The 25449-nt window shown below is 31.4% G+C and overlaps 4 protein-coding genes, 1 non-coding gene and 1 pseudogene across 7 annotated transcripts; 3 read left to right on the top strand and 3 right to left on the bottom strand.

The window, feature by feature from the left end:
* The first annotated feature begins 1491 nt into the window (after positions 1-1491).
* On the top strand, positions 1492-6071 carry LOC137812513 (filament-like plant protein 3). Of its 3 annotated transcripts, XM_068614525.2 has the most exons (6): positions 1528-1847; positions 1958-2009; positions 2479-2656; positions 3301-3505; positions 3849-5257; positions 5623-6071. In XM_068614525.2, exons 3-6 carry the CDS (start codon positions 2546-2548, stop codon positions 5944-5946), a joined length of 2049 nt encoding a protein of 682 aa, XP_068470626.2. In that variant the 5' UTR covers positions 1528-1847; positions 1958-2009; positions 2479-2545; the 3' UTR covers positions 5947-6071. The 3 variants fall into 3 exon arrangements, with proteins under 3 accessions (XP_068470627.2, XP_068470626.2, XP_068470628.2); XM_068614526.2 differs by lacking the exon at positions 1958-2009 and having other exon boundaries at positions 1492-1847; XM_068614527.2 differs by lacking the exons at positions 1528-1847; positions 1958-2009; positions 2479-2656 and adding an exon at positions 3166-3219.
* A 75-nt stretch (positions 6072-6146) lies between these two features.
* On the bottom strand, positions 6147-6231 carry TRNAM-CAU (transfer RNA methionine (anticodon CAU)). The gene is given in 2 exon segments: positions 6147-6182; positions 6194-6231. It is a non-coding gene; the product is annotated as a tRNA-Met (tRNA).
* Positions 6232-9408: 3177 nt separating this feature from the next.
* Positions 9409-10548, bottom strand: LOC137809531 (uncharacterized). Its single transcript, XM_068610638.2, has one exon. The coding sequence runs from the start codon at positions 10546-10548 to the stop codon at positions 9409-9411; it is 1140 nt and encodes a 379-aa protein (XP_068466739.2).
* A 2991-nt stretch (positions 10549-13539) lies between these two features.
* LOC137812523 (Ribosomal protein L2 family) lies at positions 13540-15441 on the bottom strand. Its single transcript, XM_068614549.2, has 3 exons — positions 15142-15441; positions 14790-14887; positions 13540-14240 (listed from the first exon to the last, which is right to left on the bottom strand). The coding sequence occupies exons 2-3, from the start codon at positions 14878-14880 to the stop codon at positions 13723-13725; spliced, it is 609 nt and encodes a 202-aa protein (XP_068470650.1). The 5' UTR covers positions 14881-14887; positions 15142-15441; the 3' UTR covers positions 13540-13722.
* A 1674-nt stretch (positions 15442-17115) lies between these two features.
* On the top strand, positions 17116-20082 carry LOC137812519 (pentatricopeptide repeat-containing protein At3g63370, chloroplastic pseudogene; annotated as a pseudogene).
* A 703-nt stretch (positions 20083-20785) lies between these two features.
* On the top strand, positions 20786-21792 carry LOC137809530 (uncharacterized). Its single transcript, XM_090299008.1, has 3 exons — positions 20786-21012; positions 21091-21177; positions 21445-21792. The coding sequence occupies exons 1-3, from the start codon at positions 20920-20922 to the stop codon at positions 21523-21525; spliced, it is 261 nt and encodes an 86-aa protein (XP_090155134.1). The 5' UTR covers positions 20786-20919; the 3' UTR covers positions 21526-21792.
* The last annotated feature ends 3657 nt before the right edge of the window (positions 21793-25449 follow it).

The following is a 25449-nucleotide window of genomic DNA, read 5'->3' as shown; positions in this document are numbered from 1 at the left end:
TCTACATTTTTATTTTATTTTCATTTTTACTAATAGCTGTTAAATTCAATAAACACTTGTATCCAACAGCTATTAGTTGTAAGTATTTTTCATTTTAAGATTGTAACAGCTTCACGCACTGTTAAGTTTTTGTGACAAAAAAATGATAAATAATTATTAACGTGTTGAGTGGTGTCAATTAATTTTCATTTTTATTCTATTAACATCAAAACTAAACAATGCAAAATATCTAAAGTAAATTAAGTTGACAGAGATTTAAACAGTTACAATTAAATTGCTGTCAAAAAGTCACAATCAAATTTTACTCTATTTTGTTTTAAGTTTTTTTAATATAAAAAAATATATTTTTTCCTTTTAATAAAATAAGTATAAAATTGACTCCTTTCATTTGTGCATTAATAATTAAATATTACATAAATTAGAAAATAAAAATAAAATTTAATATAGTCTTAAATTCTAAATATTACAGCTAAATGAAAAAACATTAGAAATAATTGAAGAATATTTAGTTACGCCTAGATTTCAGTTAAGAGTATAAGTTTATTTGCATTATTTAATGCGAAACGTGGTAAAGCGTATGCATATTAAATAACAACTCTTGTGAAAAGTGAGAAAATTTAATTAAACTATTAAACTAAATTAAGCAAAACAGTCTTTGAGAGTTTTACGAAATCTGACATAAATTTATGTTGATGATTAAGTATTATTGACAATTACGTGTTGAGTAACATATCAACAACAACATAATAATTTTAATTTAATACACAATTGATATAAAAACAAGGTAGTTACTTTCAATAATATTTCCATTTATTATTTAATAAATTGGACGGCGGAATATCGTATTAACGTAACACAAGCACTGGGAGAAAAATGGAAAATGAATGTAAACAACAGCATTCATCAAATTCAAACATATGATTGGACAATGCACCCCAAAAGTCAAATAAGTTAGGCCTGAGAGTCCTTACTAATGTGACTTTTTTTAATATATATTAAGTAGAATTTGAGTATTTTTAATTAAAGCTTTATTAAAAAAATTATTTATTAAGTATTTAAAAAAGTTTTTACTATTTAATTAGGTGAAGTAATTGTCATCTTACCATAAAGATTAAACTAAAAATACTCAAATTTATAGTGTAATTAAAACTTAGTTAAGCTAATAACAAAGTTTTTAAAGAAAGACATGCATGACATCACAATCAAATTATTTATAAATGATCTTTGACAAAATGTAAGAAAGTCTATTTTAATAAGGTCGAAAGTATAAATATGAAGAAGTATTTAGAAAATGTAGCTGTCAACATGTGAAATTATTCTGTAAGGTGGAAAAAGAAGAAGAAGAAGATGTAAGATGGTGATGATGTGTGCGAGGAAAGTACAGTGAGTAACATAGGATGTAACAGAGGACAAAAACATAAACAGTAACAAAAATGGAATCAGATTTTGTAGTGAGAATAAAGGACCAATGAGCGGGAATAACGCGCCCCTCATTTGAAAAACACATAAAACACGCACACCTTCATCACATCTAATAATTACCACCAAATCTTGGCCAAAGTAAACACCCCAACACAACACAACAAAAAAGATTAAATTTTTAAAGAACCAGGATTGCATAACACTTTTCTTCTGCTCTCTTTCTCTCTCCTCAAATGCTCTTCCCCACCCTCTCTCTCTTTCATTATTTCTTTTGTTTTAATTTTTGGTTTTTATCTGTCACAAAGAAACGTGTTGGATAATATTTCTGAATCTTCGCATGATGTTCCTTCACCTATGAAAAATTCCTCTGACATTCCTCTCCGATCTCCATAGCTTGTCTTTCCACACACTGGAAGTAGTGGAAGGTACTATATCCCATTCTTGTCCCTTTCAATTGGGTGCTCATCACACTTCTTGTTAAGCAATATCGTGAGAGATAATTTAAGTGGGTCAATCACCGATTCTTTTTTTGCAGATTTTTTTATCCTCAATGTCGGATTCAATGGCGTCAATTTGAGTAGTCCTTGGTAGGTGACTGTCAGAGGAGTTGTTTCTATTTCCAGTTTAGATTAGTATCCATGAAAATGAGATGAAATTAAATGAAAGGAAAAGAAAAGAAAAGAAAAGAAAGGAAATCTTTCATTTTTTTGTTTATTTTATTTTTGATGTTTGGGAGTGATCCCTTTCAAGCTTCCATTCAAAGCACAAAGCTTTTATGGAAAGTTTTTCAATAAAAGTTGAGAATGGAGGTAGATGGGTTTGGGTGGGAAGTGAATTCTAAGCAAAGCTCATAACTAACCACTTCCCTTCTGTTCTATTTCAAACTCGATTCTGGTTTCACTCTCCTATTTTTGTTTCCCTTATGGTGTGGATTTCGCTTGCCGAATGCAGATTTTGATAGCTACCTGATTGGTGTCATTGTCATATACCATTGAGTCTTGTTTCCCTGATCAAGTTTTGAGTTTTTTTGTGCTGTGTTGTGTAATGGTGTTGTAGGTGGGTCACTGTTGTGAGGGAATAAGGGAGGTGGTACCAGTTACTGCTTTTGCTTATAATATCGTAGATGGACCGGAGGAGTTGGCTTTGGCGCAGGAAGTCATCTGAGAAAAGTCCAGGTGAAACAGAGAGTTCTGGTTCAATCTCATCTCTTTCAGAAAGATTCTCTGATGATCAGGTGGGCATTGGAACGGAAGTGGTATCCATGTGTTTAAATTGAATTTTGATTGCTCAGATGATTGTTAAGTGCTTTTTATGGTAGCGGTTCGCACGGTTAGATCCTATTCAAGATGCTTGATATTGTAATTTCGTCATGATCCTTCAAATTGCACACAAATGTGGCTGTCAATTGCAGTCACGGATCATGTTCTAAAACCTCCTATCCTATTTCTTTATATCTTTGACAATTCAATCTTGGACAGCTTTGATAGTTGTTTGTTGGTGAAATAGATTGTCTGGGTTTTGACCATTTTCTGAAGTTAAAATCACACTCCTTGTTAACTGAAATGAAGAATTTAGAGGGAGGGATATGACTTCAAGGCTTGATTAGTTAAAAAATGTACCATTTTGAATAGAAATCATGATCGTGGAGTCAATTATGCAACTGTTCGTACTGTGAGATAGCCTGTAATGTGTAGTCAAGATGAAAAAAATGGTTATTGCTTGGTCTGCAGGTTTTAAATGGACTTATTCATTTTCTAAGCATGGTGGACTTTGTGGTTAATTATTCCCTTTTCAAGTGTGAGAATTCTGCTTCTTCGGATTACTGTGAAGTTGGAAAAGTAGTATGACGAATCTGATTCTTTTTCCTATGTTGTAAAGGTGTATACAACACAAGCTGCTTTATCTCCTGAAGTCACGTCTAAGTCTGCACCAAATGACGACGTTAATAGCCCAAAAATGAGTAAAGAAGAAGTTACGGATGTAAAGATTCTTACAGAAAAATTAGGTGCTGCTCTGCTGAATATTGGTGCCAAAGAAGACTTGGTAAAGCAGCATGCTAAAGTTGCAGAAGAAGCTGTATCAGGTATTTATCCTTTGGCCCTTACCATGCATATCAATGGAAATAGTGCTACCTCAAATATTTATTATCACTAAGAAATGGGTTGGGTGTTGTACCACAAAATGGATACTCTAAGGAGATTAAAAAGGAAAATTCTTGATGAAGATTTCTTAACTTTTTTAGATAATGATTTCTGCACTTTTTTTGGACACTATTTAAATTCATTGATTCTTCTGATGGTACACTTATTTATGAGTGTCTTTCTGAAAGATTTTATTCATCGTGTCGTTCTTGTGTACCAATAAATTAGGACAGTTTGGTGGTCATCATGACTAACACAATCTTTTGATTGGCTTCTCATTTTTAGGCTGGGAGAAAGCTGAAAATGAAGTGTCATCTTTAAAACAACAGCTTGATGCTACGAGGCAGAAGAACTCAATTCTCGAAGACCGAGTTGGTCATCTTGATGGTGCACTCAAAGAGTGTGTGAGGCAGCTTCGACAAGCTAGAGAAGTGCAAGAGCAAAAGATTGTTGAAGCTGTTGTGAATAGTTGTCGTGAGTGGGAATTCAATAAATCTGAACTTGAGGGGAAAGTTGCTGATCTTGAAGCTCAACTTCAAACAGCTAAAGCAGATTCTGCTGCATCGATTCGTTTTGATCTTCATCAGAGGCTAGAAGCTGTGAAGAAAGAGAATTCGAGTCTTAAGCATGAGCTGCAATCTCGACTGGAGGAACTAGAATTGAGGATAGTTGAGAGGGATTTAAGTTCTCGAGCAGCTGAGACAGCTAGCAAGCAACATTTGGAAAGTGTCAAGAAGGTTGCTAAGCTTGAGGCTGAGTGCCGAAGACTGAAAGCCATGACTCGTAAAACATTTTCTGTCAATGATCACAGGTCTGTGACTGCATCTTCAGTTTATGCTGAGTCTTTCACGGATAGCCTGTCAGATAGTGGAGAGAGGATACTAGCAGTTCAGAGTGATTTGCGTAAATTAGGTGGATGGGAGGTGAATGAATGTGAGCTAAGTCGTTTTGATTCGTGCTCGTCTTCTTTAGTTATGGAAATTGATCAACTTAAGAATGAAAAGACTAGTGGTAAAAATCACATGGTCCCTTCAACTGAGATCAATCTCATGGATGATTTCCTTGAGATGGAAAGGCTTGCTGCATTTCCAGAGAATGAAAGTAGAAGCAATTTTGTCAGGGAAGGAGTTGCATCAGATCAATCTGATGTTGGTCAGGCTACAGTGGATGCTTTGATTCAAAAGAATGTTGAATTGGAGAAGAAGCTGGGGAAAATGGAATTTGAAATGGAAGCTATGATTCAAAAGAATTCTGAATTGGAGAAGAAGCTGGAGAAAATGGAAGCAGGGAAAGTTGAGGTTGAGATGGTTTTAACCAGGTACCATACGCAGCTTGAGACATCAGAAAGTCGGATAAGGGAAGCAGAGTTGAAGGTATCAGAGTTTCAAACTCAGTTAGCTCTTGCAAAAAAATCAAATCAAGAAGCATGCGAAGAACTGAAAGCATCAAAAGCAAAGAAGGAGATAGTCGAGTCTACACTCACGCTGACTCAAACTGAGGTCGAAAAACTCATTTCAAAAATCTGTTCTTTGGAGGAAGGGATTCAGAAGGAGAGAGCTTTGTCTGCAGAGAATACAATCAAACGTGGAAAATTGGAGGAAGAGCTTTTGAATATGAAACAAGAAGCTCATGTTCAGCAAGACACCGAGATAAAGCATAGGGAAGTCGTTAATCACAATTTGAAGTTAAAACAGGTCAGTTTGCTAAAACTGATAGGAAACTTAATTTTTTAAGCCTTCTTTAATGTATTTCATATTTGTTAAAACATGCTAGCTAATCTTCTTGCACAATATTTTTATGATGGAATTCATCAAGAGCAATATCCTAAACATGATTCTTCAACCTTTTTATTTTTTGGTGCAAGAACTAGTTCATGTGGATTTGGTTTATAGAAAACTTATAATCATGGTCTATCATCAAATGTTTTTGTAGTATTACCTTGCTAGTCAAGCAACTTTTATCAAGGGTTGCAAGACAAATACAAGTGATACTTGTTGATTAAAAAAAATCATGCATCATCCATTTTATACTTGTCTTTAACTTGGCATGGTCTCTGCAGGAAAAGGAACTTGCATTGGCTGCTGGTAGATTTGCTGAGTGTCAGAAGACCATTGCATCTCTTGGACAGCAGTTGAAGTGTCTTGCAACTTTGGAAGACTTTCTACTTGATACTGACAACCCTATGGAGTCAACCTGTGAAGTCACAAAAGGTCCCCAAAATGGTGAGCAGATGAAACTACCTCATAGTGATTTGAGCACGCCCGAAAGAGATTTTGATTCATCCATTTCGTTAAACTCATCAGTTACTAATGAGAAAAGTCGTAATGGCTTTAGTAAGTTCATCCCTAAAAGCAAGAGTGTAAGCAAAAAAGGAAGTCACTAAGAGAAAATGGAGAGAAACTATAAATGATAAAGATAAAGTTGAATTGTAAATTTGAGTTATTCATTTTTATCTCATGTTGAAACCATCGCAAAAATAGCAATACATATAAAGTCCAAATTCTAAAATGTTCTCTTGTTACATATGGCAATTTACAACTTCACAAATAAAAATTATGTTGAAATGAAAGTTAAAAACAGAATTGGGGTGAGAGAGGCTCGAACTCTCGACCTCAGGATTACTCTAAAGCTATGAGACCTACGCGCTAGCCAACTGCGCCACCACCCCTTTGATCTCTGAAACAAATTTCTTTATTACTGTTTTGTTTAAAGTTTAAAAAGAAGTTTAAGATTAAGAAAATGGTTAATCTAGTTGATAACATTAAATCTGTAATAAATGTAAATTGAGTGGCATTGATGAGATTGAGAATGAAATTGGGTATGAAGAGAAAAAGAGTGTTTAGATTGTGTGATGAAAAGGAGGAATGAAAGAGAAAGAGAAGGCATTACCCCACACATGTGAGTGATGAGCTGCATATCACAAGTAATTGTTGGATTGCACTCATCAATCAGATCATGTTCTTCACACTCACTTGGTTGGTTGGGACTATCTTCTTCAATATTTAAAGTACATGTGATCAATCTTTACACACACAAAATCATCACAACCTAAACTTAAAAAACCTATAAATATAATAATGGATTAAAATATATCTCCTTTTTATTCTAATATTCTAACTATGATTTTGATGCTAGGTGCATTGACAAATTATTATTATTATTAAAATATGGTTTTGATTTCTCACATATTTTTGTAATAATGTTAGACTTACAACAATTTATAATTTTTGTAAAGAGCTATAAATTATCAATATTTTAAAGAGAACAAAATTAAATTTTACCCTATTATTTATATCATTATATAAAACAAATTATAATTATTTTGTGTCATTTTTAATTATAATATTTTATCATTTATTAAATAAAAATAATTTTATTATTTGATAAATAACCTCCCAATTCAAAAATAACCCCATAATATTTACGCTCAAACCTAACCATAAGTTTTTATAGCTTTTCTATAACTATATTATTTTTTATTTATTACATAACACAACTAATTATTAGTGACATCTAGTTATATAGGGGAATTTTTGTTATTTATGGATATTCAATAAAATGAACATGTGAAATAAAATAAAAAACAAAATGCATAATTTTACTAATTGTGTTCTTTTTTATTTTCTTAACAACTTAGTTTGTTAAATAAATAAATATAAATTAAAGAAACATAAACAAAACTTTATATAAGATTCAAAATGGTGATATAAATGTTTCTGATACATGTAGAGAAACCTTTTTCCATTGATGTCCAGAATTCTTTTTAAGGCTTCAAAATCTTGCATGCACCAATCAGTTGTGGTTTCAAAGTGAACCATCATGTAATCATCAAATTCATCCTAACATTCGAAGAACATAATTATCACATATGCATTTAGATTTTTATTATGAATGGATAAAAAAATTGACATCGAGACATAATAGCTTACTTGCAAATGTAAAACTTATAAGGTATCTATCTCTTGATTGAAAACAATAAATATATCAAAAGTATTTAGATAGTATTCTAGAAGATAATAATTTATTAACAAATTATAATATTATACAATATTTAAGTTTTATTATAAATGTATATTATATTTATATTTATATTTTATTATAAATATATTTAATATTAACATTGATGTTGCGTTTATGTGTATAAATTAATTTGAGAATAATAAAGAAAAGTTACATGTGCTGACCACGTAAATGGAACTTTTTTTTTATAAAAAACATTCCAAAACTAAATATTAAAAAATCGACATTATTTAATTCCACTACACGCCAAAAGTAAATGACCATTTATCACAACAATTGCTAACTTATATATGAACATACCAGATCTATTAAATGGAGTAAGTTTTTAACTACTAAAAAATTAAAAAAAAAATATATGTGGAAGATTTAAATTACAGAAATTGAAAGCCTTTTTTTTTTTACTTTAATAGAAAGTAGAAGTTCCTTAAAGAGATTATTTAAAAAAAAAAATTAACATGAGTGATTTGTAGGGAAGCTCACAACTGATTGCAAATCTGGCCTAAATTGAAAATTAATTAAATTGAAAGCTAAAATATTTTAACTTTTACTTATTGCGGTTTCGTATAGATGTTTTTTGTTCACGTGGCATTTACTATTTTAAAAAATAAATTTGAAATATTTTATAGTAATAAAGAATTTGAAATGTTTTATAATATTGTGTTATTTGGATAAGAAAGTGTAAAATAAATTAAGAATTTCAAATTTTATGTAAGGATTTGAATTTTTTTATTGATTTTTCTTTTTATTATTACGTCTATTTTATTCTTATTTTTTCATGAGTGCATTAGAAAATTTATTATCTTGATTTTGATTAAGAATTACATCAACTTTTTTTGTGATAATTTTGACTATTGGTAAATTTATTTTTTTAACTAGTGTTGGTTAGACTTTTTTTTATAGATGATAATAAAATTATCACTAAAGTACTTTTTTAAGTTGATTTTTTTTAATTCAATATCAACTATAAAATGTCATTTAATTTTTTTTATTTCACATCTATCATTGTTATCTTTTAGTCTATATTTATAAGTGTTATTTTTGGATTGATATCAGTAATGTTATTTTTTAATTAAAGTTGATCATAGTTTTTAAAATTTATATATATTTTGTATTTAAAAAATTTATTTTATTTAAATAAGTTAATCTAATGAGTATTAATCAATTTTATTTTTTATTTTCAAAATTATAAAGTTGTATTCCTTAATTTTAAAAATTGTTACATTGAAATTTAATTTTTATTATATGTAGTTTTCGCATAGTATCGTATAATAAAACATTTGTTACTTTAATTTGTAATATTACTTTTTAATTTAAATTAAATAAAGATTAAAAAAATATTAGTAAAGTAAAATAATAATAAATAAAACGAAAATACATGCTAGAAATCGTGTGAAGAAACTTATAACTTATTTTATAAACTGTATCATTCTACACATGAAATTCTTACTTTTGTGTTAATTATGCTTATTAAATACCTATCAAAAAGTATAACAGACACTCTTCTATATACTATTTTCTTATTACCCTATACTGAATAGTCACGTCATATACCAGCTTTTCTCATTTTAATAATAAAAATAAACAAAAATATAGATTCAAAAAGTAAGATCCTAATAAGATATTCTATAGATTTTATTTAAATTTAAAATGGATTAAATGGATATAAGCAAAAAAATAAGCACTATTTTTTAGAAACAATTAGTATGGAATTTATCATAACAATATTCCTATTTGGTAAAAATAAATTATAATAACAAAGTATGATACAAAAAAAAATAAAAGAGTTACATTTATTTCTTCTAAAAATCAAACATCTATAAAAACCCTAACATGACAAAGGTGTAGTTCCAGGTCCATACGGACGAAGAGTATCCATGTATGAAGTAAAAGAAAGATAGTATTTACATTTGTTTTCACATATTTCTTCAATCTTCATATAGTTTTCACCAATCAAACCACAACTATAAATATATTTTTCAGTAGCAAAGATGAGAAGTTCACCATTCATAACCATGAACCCTGTGATTGTAGGGTATTTTTCCTTCAAACCCATTTCTTTTGTTTTTACCTTCATAATTCTCCTCCACCTACTTGTTTTATAATCTTTTAGAATCCAAACTTTGAAAATATATCTTTTAAGTCTCACCAAGCAAATGGAGGAACTTGCCATTGACACCTTGCCCCAGTTGAAAATGCTCATGTCACACTTATCATCAGTTGAACTCTTTCTAGCCGTTTTGGACAACTTGAGCATTGTGGAGGTGTCATCCTTGAGATTGTAGGACATTATATAGGGTTCAAAATAAGGGCTCCCTTCAGTGATGTAAGAGCCACAATCTGAAATGAAGTGGATGACTCCATTGTGTTGCACAGGCATGTTAAACTTCAAGTTTCTGCCACCTGCACATAAACCCTTTTCCAGTGATTTCCACAATCCTTCTCGAGGCTTCAAAATCTTGCATGCATAATCTGAACACCAATCAGTTGGAGTTTCAAAATGAACCACCATGTAATCATCAAATTCATCATAACACTCCACCAACATGATTATTACATGGGCATTCAGATTTTCATCGTGGGTGGGTACAGAAATTGGTAACCGAGATTTTGTAGCTGGGTTGCAAATGTAGAATTCAGAAGGTGTCTTATCTGTTGCATGACAAAGTATCAATCCCTTTGTTGAAGCTAAGATTTTACTGGATTTTGACAAGAATTGGAGAACATCTCCAGACACACCTGATCCTTGTTGCGAAGGTAATGAGTGCAACCTAACTTCTTCATTGCAGGACATCTCTAATTGTAGGAAGAAACATGTATCATCTCTTTTCAACGAGTTATGAACATGATTCAATAGGAAAAAGACTTCTTCAGCAAGATTGCAGAACCCCTTTCCCACAGCTTTGAACCTGTAAAGAGATTTTGCTGGCAAATAAGTACAAATAGGAAAGATCTCACTTGATATCATGGCCATGAAAAGGTGAAATTAGTTTGAGAAGCAGAGAAAACAAGTGTAGGCGAATTCAAAGGAGAGATTATGTAATGTTTGTAAAACTCAGTTTGATGATCATGAATATATACAAATAGGAAAAAAACTTGATATGTGACTAGTAAATTTTAAAAGATAAAGAAAATTTTAAAAGATAAAGAAAATTTTATCTAAAATTAAAAAAAATCTTGACAACAAATTTTGATTATCAAAATCTCATCATTAAGAAAATCTTTTCCAATTATAAAGATGATAACTATTTTCCTGAAAAGATGATAACTATTTTATTGATGGAATTGATATTTTTGAAAATCTTGTAAATTCACTAACTAAATATTTTTTGAATTAAAATGTGTAGGTGATTACAATCTCATCATTATTTTAGTTTCAACTTTTTATTCTTAAGCAATATATTGTATATTTTAAGATTATTTTTTATTTAATTGAAGATTATTTTTTATTTGAGATGTGTGAGGATTATATTTTATAACATGTGTTTGCCTTTATGCACCAAACTTAACTCATTTTATTCTTCACTAAGACTAAATCACCTTATATCTCTTATTTTTATCTTGTTTTGATTTGTTTTGATTTTTTTTTTATATTTTTTATCTTTATTTTATTTTGTTTTGTCTTTATTCTATATCTTTTATGTTTTTAGTTATTATTTTTTTCTGCCATTTATTATTTTTTTCTGTTTTTTTTTATTTTTATTATAGCTATTTTTATTTTCTATATTTATTTATTTTTACATTTTTTTCTTCTCATTTTTAAGCATTAAGGGTAGCATTTGCATTAGTTTCTTTTTTAGGATTTTGCATTTAGGATAGACACTTCAATATTATTTGTGTCCATTACTAATTATTATTAATTGACTTTGTTTTTTTTTTATAATTATGTCCTTTATATTTTACTTTAAATTAATATGATTACATCATTAATAATAATAAAAATAAATATTAATTTATGTTTATAGATTCAATTTTTATGTTGTTGTAGGGTTTGATTTTTTTTTTCTTCATTCTTACAAAAAAAATTGAATTTTAAACTAAATAATTTTAATTTATTATTTTTTTTTTATTTTGTAAAAACTCATTTCTTAATTCATTAATTATATTTCTAACTATTTTAAACATTACAAATATTTTTTTTACAACCAATACATTTATTTTTTTAATGCATTCAAAATTAAAATTATCAATTCTTTTTAATTTATTATTTTGTTTAACCTTTAAAACGGTGTTAAATAAGGAAATAAAAACAGAAGAGTGTTAGATAGAGAAATAAAAACAGAATGGTGCTAGGAAAAATAAAAATGTAAATAATGCTATATGAGATATTGAGTCACAAAAGAATATTATAATGTTTAAATATATTTATCTATTATATTCAATTTTATAAAACATGCCTTACCGTATATATGTTTTAATATATTTATATATATGTAAATAGTTAGCATATCAATATATATATAACTTATGTATATACTCAATATCTATAAAAAGATATTAATAATTAATAATAAAATATATTTTAAATTACACATGAAATTGTTTATATGGATACAATATACTATAATTAAATAATTAACATTAGTTGTTAATTTATTTCATAAAGAAATTATTAATACTGAAAATAATATTATATTATGATTTAAAATATTTAAAATAATTTTATTCATAATCTTTTATCTTGAAAATAAATATTTATATTTTAACCACCACATATAACATATCTGTTACTTCAAGATTAGAAAGATGGGAGAGAGGAAGGTGACTTTGATCCTTCAAAACTTCCGAAAGCAAGAACGCCGAAGAACCAACAAATGAAGGTTCGCATGATGAGCATTAGATGTAATACTTGTGAATTCAGGTTCTACTCTAAATGCACCTATTGCTCACCGGAATTTACTACTCATTCCCATAATTTAGATTATTTATTCTTTTAAATTTTTCAAATGAAAATTATGAATCGAAGTTTAATATTGAAATTTGTGATATCAAAATTAAAATTTAAGCTGCACAACATGTTTCCATGAGTTGTGTTTATGGTTGTGGTTTCAATGGTTTCATCCAAATTTCCTGCTTTGCACGTTTCATCAAGCATAATATTGCAAATCACACTACAACTCAAGTTACACTACTCTTGACAAATTACAATGAATTTATTTAATTGTTCATTGTTTATTTTTGGATAAACATGAATAGAGAAGATGGTTAGAATGTCAATGGATGTCAAAAGTCTAAATTTTGATCACCTGGTCATTAGTTACCATAACTGTAAATTAAAAACTACATAGGTCTAATTTTTAATTAATTAATTTAATCAAAAGATATAATCATTGTAATTACTGTAATTTCTATAATGATCATATACTTTTATTATTTAAAAATGGACAACTCTGACTGAGAAAGTGATGAATGTTAACATTATCATGTGACACTACTATATGCAAATCAGAATAGATCCAATTTTAAGTTTAAGTTGCCAGATTTTAGCATCTCTTAAAGACTTAGTTTGATAGTGATGAAGATAAGGAAAGGAAAGTACTAGGAATACACATTTTTTTAATGAAAAAAAATCCCCTTTTACCATTCACATTAAAAAAAAAATAAGAAAAAAGATTTTGAACCCACACTAAAATTTGTTCTGACTGATACAAATAAATAACACCCTTAAAAAGCATTTTCCCTTCCTCTTTCCCACTTTATGTTGAAATATATGCTGGTAATGTGAATGTGGCTCTTTATGCACAACCATTATTTCCCTATCTCAAGAACATAATCAAAGAGCATTAACATATTTTTTCCCATCAATACCAAACAGAAGGATAAAAGAAACAAAAATCGTTGTCTCATTTAAGCAAGTCAAGAAAGTTAATCCAAACCAATTCATAAACGCATAATAGGCAGTCAAGCAAAACTCAGTGTGAACAATAGAGGTGTAATAATAAGCTGAAAGCAAGACTAGTTCAGAGAAAATGCAAAAACATTTTACTTTAGCAACAACAAATTTGAACCCATAAAATTCACAATTTGACTGAATCTAATCAATTCCATGAATTTTCTAAACAGGAATGACAGTTTTCCACAATTATTACAAGCATCACATGAGGAAGCATCAGAAGCAGCTATAGTGAATGTTGTATAACTACTACCTTCTGCGCTTAAGGGGTCCTGTCTTATAGCCACTCTTAGTTGGCTTGCCCCAAGGAGTGCGTGATACTTGCCCAAATTTTCCACTACTCTTGCTTTTACCCCTTCCTCCACCGTGAGGATGATCTACGGCATTCATTGCCACTCCTCGAACAACAGGTCTTCGACCAAGCCATCGGCTGTGTCCGGCCTTCCTAAGCTTGCGATCCCCATGACTTGGATTAGACACAACACCAACAGTGGCCCTACACCGAGAATCAATTAACTTTTTAACACCAGAGGGCATCTGGATTAAACAGTATGCTGATGTGGGCTCTTTCAAGATCTTTGCACTTGTTCCTGCAGCTCGGACAAGCTTGCCACCTTGCCCTGGGTTCAATTCAATGTTGTGAATGATTGTTCCAATTCGCATTGCAGACAGTGGCATGCAACTCCCAATTCTTGAGTTTATGTCAGAATACATCATTTGATTCATCATAATCTCTCGCGTTTTTTGAGCACTGGAGTTTGTCACCTCTGAAAATGCAGAACAAATACATGTAACTAAACGATAGAGAAAGAAGTAACAAGGGCAGCATAGAAGCCATAATTTCCATTTTGGATCTAGCAGGTCTAAGATAGCATTTAGCCCATAGACAAAATAAAATGTACAAATTTCTCACCCCATGTTTCGTTTTCTTTAATTTTAAAACACAACCCATATAAATTTTCTTTGGTTCCTCTTCTAACAAGTGTACCTAATGCTACCTAAAACAACATCATTTTGCAATAGAGCATGAACAAGGCTATTACTTGACTTGACAGTGTTTATATAAGATAAATGATTTCATAAGCCACCATTAAACAACATTGAAAAGTATACGGCTTTCTTAGTATAAGGCTAGGGTGTAAAGAAATCAAGTCAATTGTACAAAGCTGTGTAACTAAACTGAAGAGCAGTCAAAAAAAAGAAACCCTAAAGCAACAGAGATTTTTTCCAATATTTTCCCCATCTTGCTCCATTGCTACAAAATACTACGAAACTAACGTTCTAATTGCTGAGAATTAAAAGATAAATGAATGTACCAGAAGAGAATCCGCGAAGAGTATTGGCAAACAAGTGCAGTGTTGATGAAGCAGTGCGACTTCTCCACAGTGACAGAGCCATTTCAAACATGCAATGCCTACAAATTCAGAGCCCATTTGCTTCAGCTTATAAAAATTGATTGTCAATTATGTAAAGAAAAATTGGAATTTATAGAGGTTTTGAAAAAATGATTGTCAATTATGTAAAGAAAAAAGAAATGCGATTTGAAATGGTGGAAGTTAAGAAGTTGATGCAGAGCAGAACATAAAGGAACTTCCGAACGGAGAGAACGAGAATCGAAATGCATAAAATGGTTGAAGGCTTGAAATACAGAGAATGCGAGAGACTCACCGGCGGTAGAAGGTAGGGTTGGCGAAGCCAGTGAGAGAGCTGCGATGCGAACAGAGAGCGTAAGGGTTTTGGCCCTAATGTAGACATAAGTTAGCTAATTTTGAAAATACTTTAATTTTACGGTTCAAATTGGTTAATAAGAAATTAGGAGTTTATAAATTTATTTTTATCTTTAAAAATATATGAATAATAAAAAATAATTAATTAATTTATATATTTATTTTTATAATTAATAATAATAATAATAATCATTTTTTATTATTATTAGTTTCAGATAATGGACAGTGCTACTGTCAGTGCAGACTGCAGAAATGTGTAACCTCTCTTAGAACAAGGTGTCCCTGTTAAGTTCACAGTAAATCAGCATATGCTAGAAATTGAATAGGATAAAGAAAAAGTTACTAAATAGAACATATAGGAAGGAACTAATTTCTTTCATAAATAATAAATAATGATAAACAACACGTAAAAAAATATAAAATATAACTTAATAATTATGATTGGATTCTACCCTATCTAGTCACCAAATTCTATAAACACTATTATTCGCTTAGAAATAAATTTATTTTCATTTTTTCATTCAGTTAGTTACAAAATCAGTTATATTATAGAAGGACAGTTCATCCTTAAAAACATTTACAGTTTGTGTTTCTTACTCATAAAGTTTGACAAATATTAGTTGTATAAAAAAAAATAGGAGTTGTGAAAAATAAGTTATTAAAGGTAAAATTCAACGTAGAGAATTTTGGACAGTTGCACTTAAAAAAAATCTATTTGGCTGTCACTATGGAGTTCAGTTTTACATTTGTTTTTATTAGTATTCATGCTGTTCAGTAAGAAAAACAGCATCTATAATAACAGTTGAGTTCTGTGAGGAGCTGTTCAATCTTGAATACTAGTTAGCTTTCGGATTCTAGGCTTTAAATTGTGGTGCACATTTGCAATTGTGGCTGCAACATCAAGGTTTTTGTGGTTTTCACAACCACATAGGGGCACCAGCCACATTTATTTGCATTATCAAGAATTGCAGGTAGCTGCATCCTCAAATTAAACCTTGTTTCATGTCAAGGAGTTCCTTTACCATATTTGTTATTGTACTGGTATAGCCGAGAGGCCGAGACCTTGAAAGATTTGGCCGAGAGGCCGAAACCTTGGAAGGCTTGGCCGAGACGACCGAGAGGCCGAGACCTTGAAAGACTTGGCCGAGAGGCCGAGACCTTGGAAGGCTTGGCCGAGACGGCCGAGACGACCGAGAGGGCGAGACCTTGGAAGACTTGGCCGAGAGACCGAGACCTTGGAAGGCTTGGCCGAGACCTTAGAAGACTTGCCCGAGGGGCCGAGACCTTAGAAGACTTGGCCGAGAGGCCGAGACGACCGAGACGACTGGAACATGGCCGATGGCCGACCCATGCCATTATGATTTGGCCGATGGCCGACCCCTATTACAGTTAACGCTCAAACCAAGATCAGTGAAGTTAATCTATCATTAAGAATTAGGTAATGAAAACCTAAGAGGTGTCCACCTCGATAAATGGGCCCAACAAGGTAGGCCCACTAGAATAATATAAATAGTACGCATCCCAAGGAGTAAGGTATGTCATTTATCACTCTGAGAGCTGACCACCCGCTTTACTGACTTGAGCGTCGGAGTGCCTTCGCAGGTACCCCACCATCCGGTGTTCCCCCGACGGCCGAGTCCCGAGCGCCGAAGGATAAGCAGGAGGACGAGGACGAGAAGAATCCCAGGTCATCACCCAGTCACCTGCCTGACCGAAGGAAAACGAAGAACACTTCAATAGTTCCCTAGGTCCTATCTCCCAGGAAGAGTTATATATTGAAAATTGAAATTATTTAACGAAAAAGGCAATGCTTAGTGCCTTTAGAACTTAGAAAGGCTTTGCTTTTCAATTTCCTTTTAATGTTTGTTTATTTTTTAATCCTTAACGGCGAATTATAACGGTATTATTTTATGTTATCTGCTAGGTTTTGTTTCTCTTCATGTTTTTTGTCTACTCATGTATTTCAACATTCACATTGCAGGCGACGTAACTCATCATCTTGTTCTCTCATATGCATAAGAAATGGAGATTTAAATTAAAGTGCTCCTGTTTCGCGGCTTCCGCTGAGATCTTTGTTCCAGTGCGGCGCGGCGCAGCTCCACCCGTGCACAGTCACCATGTCCACTTCAATCCTCTCAGGTCTCAAACCCATTTCTGTTAACACCCTCAACCAAGGAATCCTCAAACCCGCTTTTGAATCCTTAACCCTCCTTTCTTCTCACCCTCTCACGTCCCCCTTGCGTCTCGAACACGCGCATTCTCTCCTCCTTGACTTCTGCACCACTGAGAAAGCCCTTCCACAAGGCCAACAGTTGCATGCCCGTTTGCTAAAATCTCACGTTTCGGTGTTTCTAGCCACCAAGCTCGTCCATATGTACGGGAAATGTGGCTCTTTGCTCGATGCACTCAAAGTGTTCGATGAGATAACTGAGAGAACTATTTTTACCTGGAATGCCATGATGGGTGCGTTTTTGTCAAGTGGGAAATACCTCGCAGCAATTGAGTTGTACAGAGAGATGAGAGCCCTTGGAGTGGCATTAGATGCTTGTACTTTTCCCTCTGTGCTTAAAGCGTGTGGTGCTCTTGGTGAAACCCGCTCGGGGGCTGAAATCCATGGTGTGGCGGTTAAGTGTGGATATGGTGAAATTGTGTTTGTGTGTAATGCACTTATAAGTATGTATGCCAAGTGTGGTGATCTTGATGGGGCTAGGGTGCTGTTCGATGGGATTATGATGGAGAAAGAGGACACTGTTTCTTGGAATTCTATTATTTCGGCACATGTAGCAGAAGGGAAATGTTTGGAGGCATTGTCGCTTTTTAGAAGAATGCAGGAGGTTGGTGTCGAGAGTAATACATATACTTTTGTTTCAGCTCTTCAAGGTTGTGAGGATCCCTCGTTTGTTAAACTGGGTATGGAAATTCATGGTTTTGTGTTGAAATCTAACCATTTTGTTGATGTTTATGTTGCCAATGCTTTGATTGCCATGTATGCAAAGTGTGGTCGAATGGAGGATTCTGTAAGAGTTTTTGATAGTATGCTTTGCAGGGATTGCGTATCTTGGAATACGTTGCTCTCCGGTTTGGTTCAAAATGAGCTCTATAGTGATGCTCTAAATTACTTCCGGGATATGCAGGGTTCTGGCTCTAAGTTTGATCAGGTGTCAGTGTTAAACTTGATTGCCGCATCTGGGCGATTAGGAAATTTATTGAAAGGGAAGGAAGTTCATGCCTATGTAATAAGAAATGGAATGGATTCTAATATGCAGATTGGGAACACCATGATAGATATGTATGCTAAATGTTTCTGTCTGAAATATATGGGTCGTGCTTTTGAATGTATGCCTAAAAAGGATCTGATTTCTTGGACAACTGTCATTGCTGGTTATGCACAGAATGAATCCGGATGGTTCAGGTGGATGGGATGGCTGTTGACCACATGATGATTGGAAGTGTTTTGCAGGCTTGTAGTGAGTTGAAATCCAAAAACTTTGTCAGAGAGATTCATGGTTATGTTTTGAAGAGAGATTATTTAGCTGATACAGTGCTACAAAATGTCATTGTCAATGTATACGGAGAGGTTGGGCATATAGATTATGCAAGACGTGTATTTGAATCAATTAAATCCAAAGATATTGTGTCTTGGACAAGTATGATTACCTGCTGTGTTCATAATGGACTTCCAGTTGAGGCTCTTGAACTTTTCTACACACTAAACCAATTTAAAATTCATCCTGATTCTATAGCTGTCATTAGTGCACTCTTCTGCCACTGCTAGTTTATCTTCATTGAAGAAAGGGAAGGAGATTCATGGGTTTCTGATCAGGAAAGGTTTCTTCTTGGAGGGACCAATTGCTAGCTCCCTAGTGGATACATATGCTCACTGTGGAAGTGTGGAGAACTCAAGAAAGATATTTAATTCTGTAAAACAGAGAGATCTAATTTTATGGACTTCCATGATTAATGCAAATGGAATGCATGGATGTGGAAGTAAGGCCATTGCTTTATTCAAGAAAATGACAGATGAAAATGTTATTCCCAACCATATAACCTTTTTAGCTTTATTAAATGCATGCAGCCATTCAGGGTTGATGGATGAAGGTAAGAGGATTTTCGATATTATGAAATATGAATATAAATTGGAACCATTGCCTGATCATTATGCCTGTATGGTTGATCTCCTCAGCCGTTCCAATTCCCTTGAAGAGCTCATCATTTTGTGAGAAACATGCCTATCAAACCTACTTCTGAAGTCTGGTGTGCTCTTCTCAGCGCTTCCCGCATTCATTCTAATAAAGAATTGGGAGAGCTTGCAACAAAGAAGCTCTTACAATTGGATACAGAGAATTCAGGAAAATATGTGTTGATATCAAACATCTTCGCAGCAGATGGAAGATGGAATGATGTTGAAGAAGTGAGGTTGAGAATGAAGGGAAACGGCACAAAGAAGACACCAGGATGCAGTTGGATTGAGGTTGAGAATAAGATTCACACCTTCATGGCAAGGGACAAGTCTCATCCAAAGTCTGATGATATTTGTCTAAAACTAGCTCAGTTTACAAAACTTCTGGAAAAAGGAGGGTATAGGGCTCAAACGAAGTTTGTGTTCCACAATGTTAGTGAAGAAGAGAAAATACAAATGTTATATAGACATAGTGAAAGGTTGGCACTTGGTTATGGTCTGCTTGTTACCCCAAACGGTACTTCAATTCGAATCACAAAAAACCTTCGAATTTGTGATGATTGTCATGCATTCTTTAAGATAGCATCAAAAGTCTCCCAAAGGACCCTTGTTGTAAAGGATGCCAATAGGTTCCATCATTTTGAAAGAGGAATTTGTTCATGTGGAGATTTCTGGTGAATACATTGATAATATGAAAATAAATGTGGACTAAGGATGACAATAGTTAAGGCGACTTTCCCGCTTTTACCAATGAAGCAGTATCTGAATATTGATAATCATAAGACGCAGTGTGGACTTGAGATTTTCTCAATATGGTCCACCAATAAAAGATAAAAATAATTCTTAAGACGGGGATTATCATATTTGTCATGTGTCAGTTTGTGATTGCACTTCACACAAAACAGAACACATATATATATATATTTGAGGACTTTTGGATAAGTAGTCTATGCACAATTTTGTTAGAAGAATAGAAATTTCATTAATTCTAAGCTAAGTCTGGATTTGATAAAGAATGACAGCAAATCGTGAAGTATTTTTCTATAAAATTCGAGAGGAAATTGAGAATGTTTTGGGGGTGGAAATGAAGAGATACAATATGAAAGATTTTGTAGGTTCATTCATTTACAATATATCTTCAATCACAAGTTATCATGGATGATAAGTTGGTTGATTTTTCCAATAAAAGTTAAACAGTTATGCCAAGGATCTGCAGTGTAAAGATTTTCATAGTACGTGGAAATTAAACTCTATAGATTGTTTAAAAAGTTATTATTTTTTTGGGATGGTGGTGATTTTTTGAAGGGAAATGAAGCGGACTCTAGAATGAGGGCAGCCTCAGAGAGGCGTGGTATTCAGTTAACTTCTATTTCAAGGCCAATCAAGCCCTCTGATTTCACTGACTTTGACCTCATTCTTGCTATGGACAATCAAGCCCTCTGATTTCACTGACTTTGACCTCATTCTTGCTATGGACAAGCAGAACAGAGGTAGATTCTGAGATGGAATGTTTGGTTACTTGCTTTGTGATATCTGCTGATGGACATTTTCTTGTTTCCTTTAAAGGACATATTGGAGGCCTTTAATAGATGGAAAGGAAAACATACCTTACCGGATGATGCACATAAAAAGGTTGGTGCAAGGTCTTGCTCTTCTTTCGGGCTTTTGTTTGGTATACTTTTTGGTCTAACCAGGATTGTGATGATGCAGGTTAAGTTGATGTGCTCATATTGTAAGAAGCATGATGAAAGTGAAGTCCCGGATCCCTATTATGGTGGAGTGCAAGGGTTTGAGAAGGTAATGATATTCATGAATCATGTTGGTTATGGTAGGACTTGGTTAGACTTGTATGTTGGAGTGGAGTGTTAATACCTAGTGCTACGATAGTTTTGAATGATGCCACTACTTGGTTCAATAAACTATTATATGGATATTGCTTGGTTGATCTGGTCTCAAATTGTTCATGATGCAAGAAATGCATCTATTTTAAAAGATAACCAACACTATTGAACTACAGACTCTTGGTTGATGCTTTGCTTATCATCATTATGTTGGCACTGGCAGGTGTTGGATTTGCTAGAAGATGCTTGCGGATCATTACTGGAAACCTTTTTGGCAGAAAATAAACATGTACAAGAATCTTAAAACATGTACAGAAGTTTCAATCCTGTGGTGAATTTATAGATCCATTGATGCAGATGTCATAATATCTTCTTGTTTGCGTGGTTCACTGTCCCAAACCCAACGATTTCTATGTATTGTTTGAAACTTCTTGCCATAGTCAGATAACAATTTGAGTCATTAGTTCCATTTCATCTTTGTTTTCCTTCAATGCTGAATTTCAGCCGATTATAGCAGAGATATGTACGATGATATATATTGGCTATTATGTTGACGTACACGTTTTTAATTCTTTCACGGGTGAGGACTGATTTGGGGCGTGTTTGGTTTTGTGTTTACTGGTGTGCTGCTATGCACATCTTTTCAGAAGCTATATTATATAACGCATGGGTTGTTGTCTAGGCCTTTCAAATGATGAATATTATTATTAGTTGTTAGAAGCAACCACTGAATCGAACCTAAAATTCAGATTCATTTAACTTGGTTGTTTACTGCGTGTGATGTTACACATATTTTTAGAAGCTATTAATAAAAAAGTTGTGCATTTTTCATGATTTGATATGTTTAAGACGTGTGTCAAAAACAAGCATTAGTTGTCTAAGCCTTTCAAATGAGGCACATTATTTGGTGTTACATGCTGCAGCATTTAACCCAAAAGTTCAGATCCATTTAACTTAGTTTGACAAGGTTTACCTACTACCATTGATGGAGAGTAATGAGGTGGTGAATGCATTTAAAATGTTCAATTGAATATCTGGAGAAAATTTAAAAATGCATATTCAAAGAAATGTCAGTGCTCTGCTTCGGAGGAGGGAAGATTTTAATGGTGGGTGATATGTTGGTTGGTTAAGAGCAGAAGAGTGTTAATAGAAAGAAAATATTTTCAACATTTTCTCACTTCTTTATTATAAGACTTTAATTAAAATTAGAACTTATTCATTTTTTAAAACCATAGTGTCATTTTTGTTATTTATTTTTATAAAAATACCTTACAAGATGGGGTGCTGCTATTTCAAGGATGAACTCACCCACCTCCTGCATTTGTACACTAGGAGCATGTTGAATGCAACGAAGATATTTTCCAAGACTTCAATGGTGCTAAGATATGATTTACTATTTTTAAGTTTTCTTGATCAATTTAAAGGAAAAATTAGTACAAGCAATATTGTAAAGAGTAAAGATACCACACACTGCAAATTAAACATTATAACGAGTATTTAATCCAATTCAATGAAATTTGAGTTCTAAAATAGTTTAAATTTGTTAATTCAAATTTTTAAAAAAATTGTTTTATGAAGAATCAGGAAAACAACCACTCATCACTCCCCCACCAATACAACATTCAAAATACATGAACTCACTGAATGTATTAACATCAATACAACACTAAAATACATTAACTCATGATGAATGCATTAACATCATCACTTTCTTGTGAATTGAATCCATCATTCAATCAATGCTAACCTATATATAAAGAGAGTTCCATTAATTTTTAAGTTATATATTATTTAAAGATTTTATCAAAATGTAATTTATACGTAAAAGAACTCGACAAATCTTTTTAGTAAAAAAAACATGTGATTTGTTCATAAGACTTGAATTCAATGTATTGGTAAAAATGTCTTAAGTTCCATTGCAACAATACATAATATAATAATTTCATTAATTTGTATTATATAGTTACTGATTCGTAATTTGATTATTTATTAAATTTGTGCAATTTCGGATATTTAACTAAATTCGTACAGCTTTTTTTTAGATGGATAAATTTTAAAAAATAGATAAATAATTCATGTTCGAAAATACATAAATGAACCATTTATATCTCAACGCATAACGTTAGTTTTTATTTTAGCAAAGAAGTCATAAAAAATACAACTTTAGTAAGATTTCTATTCTTTACCTCTAAAAAAATTCTCTATGAATTATTTGAGGAGATAATAATGTAAAAATTAAGTAGAGTCAATCAAATTATTGTCTTAGGTAAGTAATTATTTTTTACTAAGAATTTAATTTAATTTTTTTCTTTTATCATAATTTTTTAATTATGGAAGGTATTTTCAGTGTAGAATTTTATGTTTTTTTTATTATTAGAAGTTTTGTAACTACGTGAAAAATGTTTTGATTATAGACACTGCCTCCTAATAATATTTATTTAAATTTAAATTTAGTGATACGATGTATTTTACAAGTGGGGAAAGTAAGAGAAAAATATTTTTTTTCTTTATTTTTTTTTCTTGATCTCGAGGTGCCACTGGATCAAAATTGTTGTTTTTATGCATCTTCTTACTCGAACTGTTTTCACAAACTTCCCTCGTCTAGCACCTGACACTTATGTATCATACAAAAATAGATGTAATGAGGTGCTATCCTCCGATAAAACACACATCATTTTGAGATTTATATTGATAGTCTTTTCCAAAATTGGAATTCACATTAATACCACTCGGGAGGTATATGTCATACCGATAGATTGTAATCTTCGAGTCTTCGGGAAGGAGTTTAATTGATGGTGTAGTTTTCCATTTTTTGCTAGATAGTACTTAGTGCTACTTGAAGGTATATATATCCAAAGGTAGAACCTCCATGAACAAAATCTTTCACATCATAATAATCGAAATCAGAAGTTTCACCTGAGCGCAAGCTTGAAAACCATTTAAAAAAATGTCATTGAGAGACCTTGTATCCCATCGATACACGCATTGGCGAATATCATAGTTCTTTGAATTTTGGACAAATATTTCTAACCATATTCAATCTAATTATACTGAACAAATAAACTCGAAATATTTTCTTGCGTTATTTTATCAAGAGTTGATTCACATAATTTTAGAATATGAAAATAAATTAACTTGTTTTTTTAAATAAATTTAAAACATGGAAAAGATGATGAATTGATCATTTTATTATTAATGTACACAAAAGAAATTATACACAATTATTTTACGTATCAACCGCGATGGATGACAGACAAAAAAAATTGATATTTCAATTTTTTATTAACTATAATAAATATAAAAATAATTCGTATTTAAAATATTAAAATAACAGATATCATATGAGTTATTGTATTTTTTTATTTATGTCACTTTTTTAATTATTAACAATAATATATCACTATCTATTTGGTTGAGTTAGTATATTATTACCAAACTTAACTTTACTTTTCAAATATTTTTATAATTAATTATATACCTTGTTAATTTGGTGTTAAACTTTTATATTAAATTTTATCCTTGTTAAATAAATAAAGAAAAAATTTCTTATTAAGAATCCAAATCAGATTAAGCATTTGTAAGTAAATTACATTAGAGCCATGATTATATATATATTACAACTTTTACATTTTGATAAAATATTTTTAACCATATTCAATTTAATTATACTGAAGAAATAAATTCAAAATTTATTTTATAGTAAATTAAGTTAAAGTTATTTAAATAAATCACTCGAATTTAAACAACATTTTAAAAAAAGCATAAAAAGCAATAATCAAATTTACTCAATTTTCCTAAGCCAAAAATGTATTAAATATCAAATATTAATATATAATATATGGATAAAAGAGTGTAATAATATTAAAAATGGTAATAAAATGATAATGCTTAGATAATAAAAGATTATAATTAATATAAATAAAAGTGTGTCTAAAAGAAAGATAAATAATTTAAAATTTTAAAATTCATTTTAATAAAGAAAATCTTATAACGTATTTATTTAGCTTAAAAAATTAATAGTTAATAATTTATATATATATATATATATATTGATATATAACTATATTTATAAATATTAAAAATTTGAAAAAACGTAATTTAAATTTTATAAATAATTTCGAATATTTCTTTCATAAATAACTATATTTATAAATATTAATATTTATATAATATGTTAATATAATTATGTGTTTTCATAAAAAAAAATACATTATATAAATTATGTTTT

This window comes from Phaseolus vulgaris, chromosome 2, assembly GCF_051622355.1.
Source record: "Phaseolus vulgaris cultivar YP4 chromosome 2, ASM5162235v1, whole genome shotgun sequence".
NCBI classification, from domain to species: domain Eukaryota; kingdom Viridiplantae; phylum Streptophyta; class Magnoliopsida; order Fabales; family Fabaceae; genus Phaseolus; species Phaseolus vulgaris.
Note: the sequence above shows the minus strand (reverse complement) of the source record. Positions and strands in the feature narration are given on the sequence as shown.